Here is a 14,613-nt window from a genome sequence, read left to right as displayed (position 1 = left end):
GGAATGCCCATCTCCCACCCAGCTCCAGCCAGGAAGGTGGCCTGGGCTCACCGATGTGGTTGTTGGGCAGCCTCTTCAGGAGACAGGGCTCGTCACGGCCAGATGGGGCCTTAATGCTGGCCGTCAGGGTGCTGAGGTCGGTCTCGCTGATGTCAAGCAGGAAGTCGGCAGCAGAGCCCAGCTTTACCTGAGAGCACCGTCTGCTGTCATCTGGGAAACAGCCCCCCCAAATGTGGCTCTTGTTACATGTGGGTCTCCCCAGCTCTCTGGAGCCCTCATTCCACATGCCATTTACAGATGATCAGGTGAGAATTAATTACCCAAAGATAATTGAAAAGACCTGTCTTGAACAATAAGCAGACCTAACCAACAACAATGAATGATTGCTAATCATGTCTAGTTAAAGGGAACTGGCAGGCACTGGAAATTTGAGTCTTCTCAGACCACTTTTTAAAGGAGTCTTTGCCAGTGGGAGGCACCTGTCACCTGTCTGCCATTGTCTCGGGCATTCTTCAGGTGAGCACTCATCATCTTCTACACAAGACTGCTGACTGCTTAATAGACAGGTCTAAACAACTTAGGGATAAGAACCTCATTTTTCCTATCTCCTTTTTAAATGTTTTTTAAAATATTTTTTTATGTTTGTTATATTTATTTTTGAGAGAGAGACAGAGAGAGAGAGAGAGAGAGCAGGGGAAGGGCAGAGAGAGAGGGAGACAAAGAATCTGAAGCAGGCTCCAGGATCCAAGCTGTCAGCCCAGAGCCCAACGCAGGGCTCAAACCCACAAACCGTGAGATCATGACCTGAGCCGAAGTCAGAAGCTTAACTGACTGAGCCACCCAGGTGCCCCCTCATATCTCCTTTTTAACCCACTGATAGCATGATATGAACACAGCCAGCACAACAGACATTAGGAGTGTGGGCTTTGAATCAGATAACGTGTATCTGAATCCCAGAACACCCATGTCCGAATTTGGCTAAGCCACTGTCTCTCCAAGCGTCAGTTTTTCCATCTGTAAAATGGAGAGAAAATCTATCTAGTAGTGATGCTGAAGGGCATCTTTGGGTCCATGTAGCCATGTAATAGGTATCTGAATGCCTCTATGTGAGGGCCTGCTATTTGCAGGCTGCAGTCAGACTGGCACAAAAAAAGTGCCCTCCGAATGGCACTGCTTGGTTTTCCTTGGATTACCAGGTAAGGGAGGAATTAGGCCAACCCAACAGTGATTTTACACCCCAATTCCTTCCTAAGGAGTCTGTGTGAAACCTCCATGTAGAGGCCTAGCCTCCTGTTGCTGGTCTGATGGGGAGAGAGGCTGTTAGGGCAGCTATACTTCCCCATACCTCCAGGAAGCCCCCCGGCAAGCCAGGTGACCTTACCTGTGATCTTGGCCGTGAAGGGGCTGCCAGGGATGTGCTTGTCATTGTACTTGACCAGGATGCTATAGTCACCTGGCAGGGTGGGCAGGTAGGTCACTGTGCATGTCCCATCTTTGTTGTCAATGCAGCTGATTTCGGCCTTTGAAGGTCCCTCGATAGCCAAGTCTAGGCCCCCTGTGGATGGGAGGAAGGAAGGAGAACCTTTAGGGAGACACAGATTCCTTGTTTCAACAGGGATCACACCTCATCCAGGGCAGTCCCCATGTGAGGAACAACAGACTGACACACGCCACAGGAGCCACAGGCCAGGGGCACGTCAGAACAAAGCAGTTCACGTGGTAAAATTGTCCACTGGAAAGACACTCCATCATCTGATTTCTTCACTACAAATGACCCTGAAGTTCTCTCTATTCTTAAGGATACTTGGGACGTGAAAGGAATAGCATCCTACACACCAATCATGCGTATGGGAGAGTCACACACACACAGCCCTGTTGGTTGGGCACTGGATGCCATTCTGAAAATCCCTGGGTGGGCGCCTGGCTGGCTCAGTAGGTGCAGCGTGTGACTCTTGATCTAAGGGGTGTGAGTTTGAGCCCTGCATCAGGTGTTGAGATTACTTAAATATAAAATCTTAAAAAAAAAAAAAAAAAAAAAGAATCACAAATTTAGAAGTCTCCACGATGACAATGGTCATAGGCACAGAGCTTTATCTGGAATGGGCGGTAACACATGTAGTCAGTCCGCTTGATATTTGTACATGTGCAAGATAGAACAAATGCAAGACCATCATTTTCCCAAAACATGCTTAAATTTCAGGCAAGTCACATAAAACATTTCATATAATCTATCTGATTTCGATCAGAACACAGAGGACTTCAGAAGTTCTGTTTTGGGTAAGACAGAGCAGCTGTACATAAGACATTTATGAAAAACGGGGCACCTGGGTGGCTCAGTTGGTTAATCATCTGACTCTTGATTTTGGCTCAGGTCATGATTTCACAGTTTGTGAGGTTGAGCCCCGTGGTGGGCTCCACACTAACAGCAAGGAGCCTGCTTGGGATTCTCTCTCTCTCCACCTCCTCTCTGCCCCTCCCCCGCTCCTTAATGCTCTCTCTCTCCCCTCCCAAAAACAAATAAACAAACAAACAAACAAACAAACAAAAGCTACCCTGGAAATGTGTCCACCTAACTCTCCAAATGGATGGCCAGAAGCATAAAACCACATAACCACACGGTACCTTCTCCTGCATCCTCGGTGACGATGGTGAAGGTGGCAGTTTTGTTGGCCACTCCATACACCAGGCCTGGACCGTATGCAGAAACACTCCCACTGTTCGGGTAGTTCACATAGAACTGGAGCGGGCTCTCTGGGTTTGCAAAGAACACAAAATTGAGGGGGACTCATGGAGGGACAAATGCATACCTTGGACAACCAGTGTCTTAACATTCACCTAATAGCAAGCAAGGCTGGTATCTCCTACACAGAGGTAGAAATTGAAAGGAAAGTCCAGGGGCACCTGGGTGGCTCAGTTGGTTAAGCGTCCGACTTTGGCTCAGGTCATGATCTCATAGTTTGTGAGTTTGAGTCCTGTGTCGTGCTCTGTGCTGACAGCTCGGAGCCTGGAGCCTGCTTCAAATTCTGTCTCCCTCTCTCTCTCTGCCCCTCCCTCACTCTTGCTCTGTCTCTCAAAGATAAATAAACATTAAAAAAAAAATTAAAAAGGGGCGCCTGGGTGGCGCAGTCGGTTAAGCGTCTGACTTCAGCCAGGTCACGATCTCGCGGTCTGTGAGTTCGAGCCCCGCGTCAGGCTCTGGGCTGATGGCTCGGAGCCTGGAGCCTATTTCCGATTCTGTGTCTCCCTCTCTCTCTGCCCCTCCCCCGTTCATGCTCTGTCTCGCTCTGTCCCAAAAATAAAAATAAAAAACGTTGAAAAAAAAAAATTAAAAAAAAAAAAAAAAAGGAGACTCCAGTAGAGTTCACCATGCTGGGACACCCAACAGGTCTACTCGCTGCCGTTTTTTCAATCACTGCACAAGAAAAACAATCCCAAGGTTGCTCCAGTCTAGAGGGGGGCCCAAGCAGGGCAGTGCAGCTCAACTTAACCAATAAGGAGGAAACATCTGGCCATGTGGAAAAATGACCCACTACTGGAGGGAACACAACTGGAAAGGTCTTTTGGGAAGGCCATTTACCATGCTTTCAAAATATAAGGCCCCGTGAGACCCCTAGGAATGTATCCCTAGAAATCTTTCTCCCCACCCTGCTCCCAGTCCTGTACAAGGACTTCATTTCCACAGTGCCCAGATCCAAATTAGGAAAAGGCTGCAGTGTTCAACAATAGGGGGTCAGTTAAATAAACATTGGTCTACTTGTGCAGTTCATTAAAAACAATGAGGAATGGGGCACCTGGGTGGCTTAGTCAGTTAAGTGTCCAACTCTTGATTTCAGATCAGGTCATGATCCCAGGGTCATGGGATTGAGTCCCATGTTGGGCTCTGTGCTGACAACACAGAGCCTGCTTAGGATTCTCTCTCTCCTTCTCTCTGCCCCTCCCCCATGGATGTGTGTGCATGAGCGGACTCTCTCTCTCTCACAAAAATAAACATTAAAAAAAAACAAACAATGAGGGAGATCTGTGTATATTATACTTGAGAGATTATCTATAATGTGTCTCATTATAAAGAGGAAAAGGAAGGGCGCCTGGGTGGTTCAGTTGGTTAAGTATCCGACTCTTGATTTCAGCTTAGGTCATGAACCCAGGGTCATGGGATCAAATCTTGTGTAGGGCTTGTGCTGAGTTCCTGCTTCAGATTTTCTCTCTCTCTCTCTCTCTCTCTCTCTCTCTCCCCCGACCCCGCCTCTGCCTCTATCCCCTGCTCATGCTCTCTCATACTCTCTAAAAATAAAAATAAAAAAGAGAAAAAGGCAAGTTGCTATATAATATTAACGCCATTATCTCATTTCCTTGGAAGAACAAATTTATGTATGCATGTAGGTAGGCACAGAGAGAAACATCTGGAAAGATACACACCCCAGCAGTGGAAGTAGAAGGGAATGGGAGAAGACATTTTTTTACTTTCTCTGCATCTGCATCTTTAGAATATTTAGATAAAAGTAGATAATATGTTTTCACTTTAAACGAACATTATGCACACATGTATGCATGAATCACAACAAACATATCAAGCTGGGAAAAATATTTGTTAACTTCTATCACAAAGGGCTAATCTCTCCAATATTTAATTTGCTCTCAGAAACTGTTATGACAAAGCCAATACAGAATATTGGCCAATGGCCAAATGGAAAAACCTGGCCAAGGAAATAAGTGCTCAGTTCACAGAAAAATATAAATAGTCCTTAAACATACAGAAAGTTGCTCACTCTCATTCACAAGGGAAATACAAATAAAGCAACACAAAGATACTGGTTTTTGAACTGTCAGTGTGGCCAAGATCCAAAAATCTGACAGCCTATTATTCCATTGGCAAACTGGTGGAAAAGCAGGTGCTGGTCTACATTGCTGGTGGGTGTCTGAATTGGGGGAGCCCCACTGAAGGGCAATTTGGCAAGATTGATAAAAATGATAGATGTCTATACCTGTGCCCAGCAATTCCTACCCTGGGAACTAAATCTCACAGATATACCTTCATGAGAGTGAAATGATGGAATAAAGGCCATTCATTGCAGCCTGACTAGCGACAGCAAAAGGAGAGAAGAACCTGAATGTTCTCCAATGGGGGGAAGGGTGAAATCTATCACGGTTTATCCAAACGGTGAGACATGCTCTATCATTAGGACATGCAAAACTCTCCTGGATATACAGTTAGACTGGAAAGGGCAAGGTCAGAGCCATGTGTAGTGTATGCTACTATTTATGCATAAGTGGGAAAGGGCTTAAGAATCTATATTTTCTGGGGCATCTGGGTGGCTCAGTCAGTTAAACGTCCAACTCTTGATCTCGGCTCAGGTCATGATCTCATGGGTCCTGAGTTCAGGCCCCACACCAGGCTCTGTGCTGACTGTGCAGAGCCTGCTTGGGATTCAATCTCTCTTTCCCTCCCCCACTTGTGCTCTCTCTCTCTCAAGATAAACAAATAACACTAACAAAAATTTAGGGGCATCTGGGTGGCTTAGTTGGTTGAGCATCCAACTTTAGCTGTCATGATCTCGTGGTTCGGGGGTTCGAGCCCCATGTCGGGCTCTGTGCTGACAGCTTGCTCAGAGCCTGGAGCCTGCCTTGGATTCTGTGTCTCCTTCTCTCTCTGCCCCTCCCCCACTTATGCTCTCTGTCTCTCAAAAATAAATAGATGTTAAAAAAATTTTTTTTGAAAAGAATCTGTATTTCCCATTTGTTTATAGAGTCTTAAAAATGTTCTGATATCCAACATAAAAAATTAACAGTAGTCAGGTTCAAGGAGAGGTCAGGTGGCAATACAGGTGGGAAGGAAACTTTTCCCCACATCATTTTTTAAACTATGTGGAGATGTTGCCTACTCAAAATATTAAATTTAAAAATAGAGAACCATTTGAACAATTAAAAAAAAAAAACAAGAATAACACTGTGCTGGTTGATGGACACAAAATCTGAGCTGAATTTCCTTGTCAAGGGCACTGTGAACATAAAGCAGCTTGTTCTCTCTCCCGCCCCCAAACCCCACACTCCATAGGGCTCTGTAGGCCAGGCTGGAAAGTCCCTTCGTGCGGCTCACATTTTTCTCCCAGCTCACCCTGTGGCCACACTCGGCATAGTGACAAAGACAATCATGAAGCTAAGGGCCTGAACTGTGACCCAGGATGCTTAGCTGCATTGTCCCTTCTGGAGAGTGGCTGGATCTGCTGGGGTCACGGGCTGTTTGGTTTCACAGGGACATCGACACTGCCTTCCCGATTCTGCCACTGAGAACTGTTTCCCACACAGCAGCCAACTGAACGTCTCTGCAAACCTCCCAGACATTCAGGCCCAAGTCTTGTTGTCCTGCAGGGAGTGCTGGCCAAGGTGCCGAGCCTGACTCACCAGGGATGTGGCTGCCCATGTATTTGATGTGCATCTCATGCAGCCCGACTTCAGTGGGGGCGTATCTGACGGTGACTGTGCCGTCCTTGTTGTCCACAATCTCAGGCGTGGCCGTCTTCCCAGAAGGCATGTGGACCTCTCCTGTTAGAGCACAGGAAGAGAGAGCCATGAGCCCACCAGGGGCTTCCCCCAGAGAAGCTGAGCACAAAGGCCCAGGTGGCCTTCAGAGGCAAGAGCACTCACTGCTGCCTGAAGCATCCAAGATCCACAATGGGAAAAGACACATTTGCCTTTATTTTGTTCCCTTTTTCTTCTACAAATGCAGCAGGCAACTCAAGAGTTTTTTACTTTTGTTCTGACAAATGAGAAGCTCACACAAGACTAGAAAAGACCACAAGGCCAGGAGAATTAGCAGAATATCAACTCAAAGAGAATGAGGCATTAAAAGGAGGCTAGAAGAGAAAGAAACTCTTGTACAATAGGCTTCAGTGTCAACGTCATATCTGGAAAGGTGCAAGAATAAGAGAAGGCAGGAAAAAAGGAGGGACAGGAACCCGACAGTCATAATCTCAGGGGCTCATGGACTGATCCCCCACAGCAAGAAACAGGGGTGCTAGGTTCAGGACCCCAGGTGTCGGGGACAGGTGGAACCACCTCCCAGGCACCCTTCTGGAAAGCTAGTGCAAGCCAGTGAGAACAAAGCGGCTTTCATGACAGTGCTTACCGGTGATTTCTCCTTTTCTGACCGCAAATGGAATGACCAAGTCGAAAGGCTTAAAGCCCAGGCCGTTCATGTCACTCACTGGGACATAGGCCTCTTCGGTTACCTAAAAACAGGAAGCAGTGGTCACTGGGTAAAGTGGACAACCGTGTGGGCCAATGAAACAGCAGAGGGCAGAGAGCAACTGGGAATTTTGCAAGCTAGTGCAGCCGGGGTGTGGGGACGTGGTTGCCCGTACAGGACGGGCTTAGTCTAGCTGCCCCCAGGGCCAGAGCAGGACCTGAAGGACTGGAGAAGTCATGCTGACCAATTGCTAAAAATCACTAGGCAGTTTGCTTGTAAAATTCCCAGCAGTGCTCACGGGACAGTGGAAAAGTAAGAGACAGCAATGTCTGAGTCCCAAGAGGCTCCACCTGGAAAGGTTTAGTTGCTTGTGGCCTGGAAAAGAAGGTGCGTTTTAAGTGGCAGAAAGTAGCAGCGGGTGGCTTTCCCCCTGAACAGAAACCAAATGTGCTAGTGGCGGCTGAGAGTCAGCAGGAGGGCTTGAGGATGGCCCATCTTTCTCTGAACGTGGAGACAGGCTACACCGAGCGTGATCACAGACATGATGGCTGGAGATTCGTGGAGCGCATACGATGACACGGGTGGGTCTCATTACAGAGGAAGCGGGGATCATTGTGACGGACTGATCAGTGGGGGACAAACCAATGACCAGGACACCCAGAGGGCTGAAGCAATCCCCAGAAGCAGGCTGCAGCTTTTCTGAAATGAAGGCTGAGTAAACACAGAAACGCAAAAAGGAGAAAAAAAAAAAAGTGTACCCAGGGCCTGAATCCGGGGGAACATGCATTTACCGGTGCCTCCTCCACGGCCTCGACTTCCCCATCTGTGGCCTGGTCAGTGGCAAATGGAGATTAGTTGGGAATCACATTGAAGGGACATTGCTACTTAGATGCTACAACCTGAGGCTGGCTTCCTCCCCATCTGCTCCGTCTTGCACAGCAGGGAGCCACTCCCTCCAGTGGGAGCCTACATTCTTTCTCCCCTTGTGGAGAGCGAGTGGGATCCTTTCTTCAAAGGTCAAATCCACATGCCCTTTGAACCCACGATCCCACCTCTATGAAGCAGGCCTATTGACATGCTAGCAGGCAAGTCCACAGGTAAGTGATGTATGCAAGGCGTTTTACCACAGCTGTTGATGGTCATGAGAACATGACCTAACCTAAAACGTCCAACTGGCAGGGAGTCAGGTAAGTAAATTATGTAAACCTGTACATCTGAAGAAGCTACCAAGTCTGATGAATTAATGTGGAAGGGTACGTATGACACCCTGAGGGACGGAAGCAAGTTACAAAGCAATGTGTATGATGTGACCCCACGCATGAAGTTGATGTGTGTGTTGTGCAAATGGGAAAAATGAACACTAGTCACTTCTGTGGCATGAAACTGGAAAAGTGGTCTCCTGTTATTTGGTAAGGGTCCATGGTCTTAATGTGTTAAAAGTCTTTATAAGCTCATTTTTGCTTCAAACCACAGACTTCATGTTCCAATCGACCTGATAAGGGAGGGATCATCTTTTACCACAGTCAACAACGAACTGGAAGGCCACCCCCTGGAGGAAGGCCTACATGCCTGCATTTACTCCTTTGTATTTTGGCATCTGCGGAAAGGGGACTTCATTTAAAAAGGCTTCAATTTTTGAAACAGCCCTCTCCCCATCTTCTAGGGCTCTCTTATACCATGGGGCCATGCAGGGGCAAATTGGCCAGGAGGACGATCTTTCAATGGCCACGCTATGGCCTTCAATCCATTCTCAACAGTGATGAGCAGATAAGCTGGCTTCATGATGTATTTAACTGAACCAGCCTGCTGGGCCTCCCTGATACATGAGCTGTGAAGGCAGTACTGTGTGTTCATGTCCTTTTGGCCACAAGTCTGTAGAGAGAGGCAGGGAATCCACATACAAAGAAAGTCTATCTAGGTAAGGCTGGAGAAAGCTTGGAACAGGAGAATAAAGACCCAAACCAGGTACTGTGGGTGACTGCCCTTTTCTGCCTAGCTCATTGCACCAGCAAGGCCCGGAGACCACTCTTCCATGATGCCTATATATTCTAATTCACCAGATAAAACCCGCTACAGGCTAAAACGGATTCTTAAAACTGTAACTGGGGCCCTTCTCTGGAAATAAGGATATAAACTCTCTAGCTGCATTTCTTTTCACCCTTTTCTATTGAAGGAGAAAAACACTCCCAAATGAATAGGCTCAAAGTTGACAAGGGCTTACATCCTTGAGACAAAAAGGAGCCTCCAGATTCTTGGCAGAATGTTTACAGATAAACAAATATCTATGGAAAGGGGGAAAAAGGGCTACAATAGATTACAGACTGTTTGGATGGGAGGCGTGGCCTTCTCTTTGGAATGTAGTCTCTTCTCTATCACTACATAAAGTGAAATTGTGAGAAGGGGCTTCACAGGCTGTGTGGGGCCAAGTCACAGAGGCCTTATAAGAACTTTGTGGTTGAGCACTGCTGTTGCCTGTGGCATCAAAGGACACTGTGTAAGGGGAGACCCATAGCACCTGGTGGCTGTCCACAGCAGGCACTCTGGGCTCAGTGAACTTGAGCCTGAGCCTTGTTCCTATACCTCACCTGCAAAAGGGCCAACAATGCTTGGTTTTCTGAAGGTCAAATGAGATTTCTAATCTTTTCATGGCTGAAGAACCTTCATAATCAGAGGAAGGTCCAAAAGTCACTCGCTGAAAATTAAAGAACCTCACCATTCTCTGGCCCAGAGGCCCACATAATGGTTTCCCTTTGCACCAGGTGTTACTATTCAAAAGACATGCTATTTCCCACACCTATGCAAAATCTGAATCTTTCCAAAACAAAACTGGAGGTACTTTGTGTCCTGGGATACAAGTCAAGTCTGCAGACATAATGGCATCAGGAACCTCTCTCCTCAAGGCCATGGAGATGAGGGAGGAGGAAGGAGGAGAATAAGCAGAATAAAAAATGTGATGTTTTACTTACAAACATTTTTTGTCAAAGTGTATCTTTCTGAGCTGGGCTTAGGCCAGGATATTGCTTAAGACCCTTAGCATGACAGATACTTTGGTGGTCAATAAGGTTCCTTAAAAACTCTTAGAGCCAAGGGTCTCTGGATTTCTAGAGATTATTCTAGGACTCTATAAGGTCATGACTGCTTAAGAAAAATTTTTTGAAGAAAAAAAACTGGAAGGGGATGTTCTAGCCAGGATTTAACGAATGGCAGCTGTTACTATTTCTATCCTAGCAGAGTGCTCTAGGGAAGGAATTTTCCTTACCATGACAGTGAAGGGGCTGTTGGGAATATCAACGCCGCCAAAGCGCACATAGATCACATAGGTGCCTGGCTTGGCGGCCGTGTAGAAGATGTCGTAGGTGCCATCCTCGTTCTCGATGACATCGGCCTCAGCCTCGGTACCGTCTGGGGTCAGAACCGTGCAGGTCACTTTCCCCTTCCCAGCGGTCTTGGCATCAACCACAAAGCCCACTTCCTCGCCGGTTTTCACAGTGGAGGCGATTCCAGGACCTGTAGAAAAGTTCAGGGGAAGAAAATGGAAGCTCTAGCTGTAGACAAGGGCCCTGGAGGCCCGAGAACAAATCTCACATTCATGTGGGTGATTCAAGGTTCAAGCATTCAAGGGTATGGGGATGACGGTCAACTTCCCTAAACAAATATATACTGGGCATTTTCTTAAGGGCAAGGTACACACCAAAGTGATCCAAACACGGTCCCTGCTCTCAAGATGTTCCTAACCTAACAGGCAGGCAGATGTAGGCCAGGCACCAGGAATGACAGCTCAATGTATTGTGGAAACGCGGAGGAGGAGCTAAGTACAGAAAAAATTATCAATTGTTCTTCAGAGAAGAGTCCTGTAGTACATCTCTATAAATAAAGTCCTAAGAATGTATATCCCAGGGTTGCCACATTGACAAAGGGCTTTTTGAGATAAGGGGAATGGCTGAATTCTGAAGGACAGGTACTCTTGGCTAGGGGAGACATAGAACCTCTGTCCCCAAACCATGACTAGTCTCTATCTGTCTGACTTGTGGCACCCCTTCATACAGGATCCACATATCAGGAAGTGTAGAAAAGTGAACTAAAAGCACACTGGCAAAACAATTTAAAAAACCCTCCAAGTGTGTAGAAGCAACAGGGAGTGCTAAGAACATGTTGCTCAGACAGTGAGTGGTAGAAGGAAGCCTGGGGCCAGTTTGTGGAAGGCCTTGAATGACAGAAAACTGTGGCCTCCGAGAGCCCCCAGGCTGAGAATATTCTGCTCAGGATTCCGCCCCAGCAAAGGAGGGAATAGGGCCTGGAAAGCAGGGAGTAAGTCCACACCCAGTATCATTACTCCCACAGGTTAGCAAAGGCAATCTAGTCGTACCTGGCACAGCACAGACCTAAGAGGTGGCAAATTGGACTGGCCAGTGTTTCAAAATTTCTCAATTTTTGAGCCCAAAATTGCCAAGTTGAGGAGTTTACAACTTGCTCTAAAAGCCAAAAGTTTTTCCCCATTCAGAACAAGAGAAGATAGGAGAAAAATAGAACACATCCACAGTGGACCTATGTGTGATGTAAAGAGAAGCAAATCTGTTTCATCTCAGAGATGGGGATTCATGTTGAGGAATCTGGTGCAGTAGCATCAGAGTAGCAAGAGCTGTTCTTAGAAACAGAAGGGCCCATGACGGTCTTCACGTCTTAGAAACTGAAGGAAGTATGATGCTCAAATGTATTCCTGGAGACATTCTGAGAGATACAGGCACAGTCTCCAGTGCTAAGGAAAAAACCTAGATCCTTGAACGCGTTTCTCTAATGCTGACCCGAAATGCTCTTGAATAAATCTTAAATAATTAAACCATCGACTCATGAAAGGGAGGCACACATGTGCAGCTTTTCATGGAAGCCACTATCTCTCAACCAAAGCGCCCACTTCAAAAGTAACATAATAATAGCTTCCATGCGCCTGGCACCGTGCTAAGCATTGTTCATGCCTGACCTCATCTAATCTTTGCAATAACCCTGCAAAACTATCTCTGATCCTGAGAAGAGTTTCTTGAATTCAAATGTTCTCAGAAAGATCTTCTATCTGAGTCTGACTGAAGCTCAGGGTGGTTGAGCAACCTGCCCTAATCACGTAGCTATTAAGTGGTAGAGACGGGCTAGCCCTTGGCTTTCTGACTCCAAAGCCCACACTCCTGACCTTGACCTGCACTCACCTGTGGCCAGACACTTGCTGGCATCTCCTGTCTGTGTGGCCCGGATGCGGTAGGGAGACAGTGGGATGTCATCCCCCCCATAGGTGACCCCAATCATATAGCGTCCGGTCTTGTCAGGGATGTAGGTGACGGCATACGTGCCATCTTTATTGTCGTGGACAGTGGCTCTTTTGGGTTTTCCCTCTTGGTCCTGGGAATCACAGAGAAATGCTATTTAAGATGTTGTCATTAAGATGTAGAAACCATTCATGGGAAACCGAGACACATTCTGCTCATTGATTTGCACCCCTCTTCAGAAGAGACAGGATTACTGGCTTAATACAATCTTTTTGGGGGGTGGGACTAGGGAGAAGAAAGAGTCACAGATCTCTTTAACACCATACGGACATGGTCAACGTTTAGGAATTTTTCGGTCAAGTGAACAAGTAGTGATTGAGCTCCGGATCCACTGAAATACAGGGAGACAAGAGGGCTCCTGCACTTGCACCACCACATCCACTCTCTCCCTTTTCTCTTTAGTAAAAGGTGCCCAATTCTTGGCTGGGTGCACTGCTCCCACCTCCTAGCATCCTCTGCTACCAGGTATGGCCATGTGACTTGTGACAAAGTTCCAATAAATGCGAGAGAAGTGGAAGTACACAGGGCTGCTTGAAGTAGCTCATTGACTCGAAAGTCCCCTTTTCCCCTGCTGCTCCTCTTCCTCCTTCCAGCCTGCCATGTGCATCAGAGGGCCCGTGGTCCACGAGGAGGCCTCCAGCAGAAGCCACAGTCAGGACACAGGAGCAGAGAGATGGAGCCTGCTTCTCTGCGGAGCCATATAGCACCCAGGTGGCTTGCCTCCCGGCTTGTTTAAACAGAGGGAATAATCCCATGTGTTTAAGCCACTCTTGTTTGCCGGGTATATTGTGATACGCAGCAAAGCTTAGTCCTAACTAATCCAATGAGTAATTGAAAACATTTTAAAAGAAAAACAGAGGAACAGATATAATAGAGATCAAAATACATGAGATTCATCCACACGTGGTATTTGGAGCTACCCCTTCAGACCTCTCACTCAGGCAAGCATGTTTGTTCTCTGGCACAATTACTGACTCTCTGGTTGGAAAAAAACACCAAAACTGTCAAACACTTGCATCAGGCCACAAATTGGTTATTAAAACCTTATTCTTATCCCTGGCCGGGAAATCAGGTCTTTATTAATAAAGTTGGACCCTAGAAGATAACTCAAAGTTACCGTTATCTGAACAGCAAGCAGGCCTTCCCCAGCATCTCTGGCATCGATTGCAAACTCCACAGGCAGACTGGCAGGCACACCATAGGAACTGAGGCCAGGGCCACTGGCAGTCACTTTGCTGGCATCATATGTGGGAAGGACCTTGACCTTAAAGGGACTTGAAAGACACACACACATATCCCCAGTCAGTGTGGATACCATCAACCCCTGCTACATCTTTATCTCCCTTACACAGAGACTGGGCTTGAAATGAGGGATTTCTATAGCAGATAAGATAGCGGGTGACTTAAGTACCTTAAACCCAGCAGAAATTTACAACCATGTAACCATCATATGACAGACTGGCTTTCCCTGAGTGCATTCCATGCGATACACACTAATCCCCAAGTTGATTTGGGAGACAAGGTTAACTCACTGTTGTTATGCTAAGAAAATGGTTACCAAAATGGGAAGGGAATATTGGAATTAAGAGACAATACTGGAACAAATAATTAGAATAATAAAATTAATATTCTATCATCTTCTTTTCTATTTTTAGAATGCTTTAGATGAATTACCTATTAACAAAGTAATACATAAATATAATATATAAATTATATATTTCTATATACCTAGAGCTATATGTATATTAGGGATATGGGCAAAATTTTTTCATCTTTTTTTTTTTAATTTTTTTTTAACGTTTATTTATTTTTGAGACAGAGAGAGACAGAGCATGAACGGGGGAGGGGCAGAGAGAGAGGGAGACACAGAATCGGAAGCAGGCTCCAGGCTCTGAGCCATCAGCCCAGAGCCCGACACGGGGCTCGAACTCACAGACCGTGAGATCGTGACCTAAGCTGAAGTCAGACGCTTAACCGACTGAGCCGCCCAGGCGCCCCTAAAATTTTTTCATCTTAAGGAGTAGAAAAAGAAACCTTCAGAGGCTGTTTGGAGAGTGGAAGAATGTAGGAAACATTTCATATTAATATGACTGAGGAATAGGTTTCTATCCAACA

General features: G+C 46.5%; 1 protein-coding gene across 5 annotated transcripts in view; it reads right to left on the bottom strand.

Moving 5' to 3' along the window:
• Nucleotides 1–14,613, bottom strand: part of FLNB (filamin B) — a 143,305-nt gene that overhangs the window by 22,852 nt on the left and 105,840 nt on the right. For 3 of the 5 annotated variants that reach the window (XM_047097648.1, XM_047097649.1, XM_047097646.1), the window contains 9 exons: nt 13,616–13,772; nt 12,382–12,571; nt 10,443–10,690; nt 7,942–8,013; nt 7,124–7,226; nt 6,400–6,540; nt 2,623–2,751; nt 1,382–1,555; nt 52–210 (listed from right to left, as the gene is read on the bottom strand). In XM_047097648.1, coding sequence (XP_046953604.1) covers nt 52–210; nt 1,382–1,555; nt 2,623–2,751; nt 6,400–6,540; nt 7,124–7,226; nt 7,942–8,013; nt 10,443–10,690; nt 12,382–12,571; nt 13,616–13,772 — 1,373 coding nt within the window. The remainder of the gene's footprint in view (nt 1–51; nt 211–1,381; nt 1,556–2,622; nt 2,752–6,399; nt 6,541–7,123; nt 7,227–7,941; nt 8,014–10,442; nt 10,691–12,381; nt 12,572–13,615; nt 13,773–14,613) is intronic. The other 2 variants (XM_047097650.1, XM_047097647.1) reach the window with 1 other exon arrangement.

This window comes from Lynx rufus, unplaced genomic scaffold, assembly GCF_022079265.1.
Source record: "Lynx rufus isolate CCGP_SWC_20201006 ecotype Redwood Valley unplaced genomic scaffold, mLynRuf1.p SCAF_4, whole genome shotgun sequence".
NCBI lineage: Eukaryota > Metazoa > Chordata > Mammalia > Carnivora > Felidae > Lynx > Lynx rufus.
Note: the sequence above shows the minus strand (reverse complement) of the source record. Positions and strands in the feature narration are given on the sequence as shown.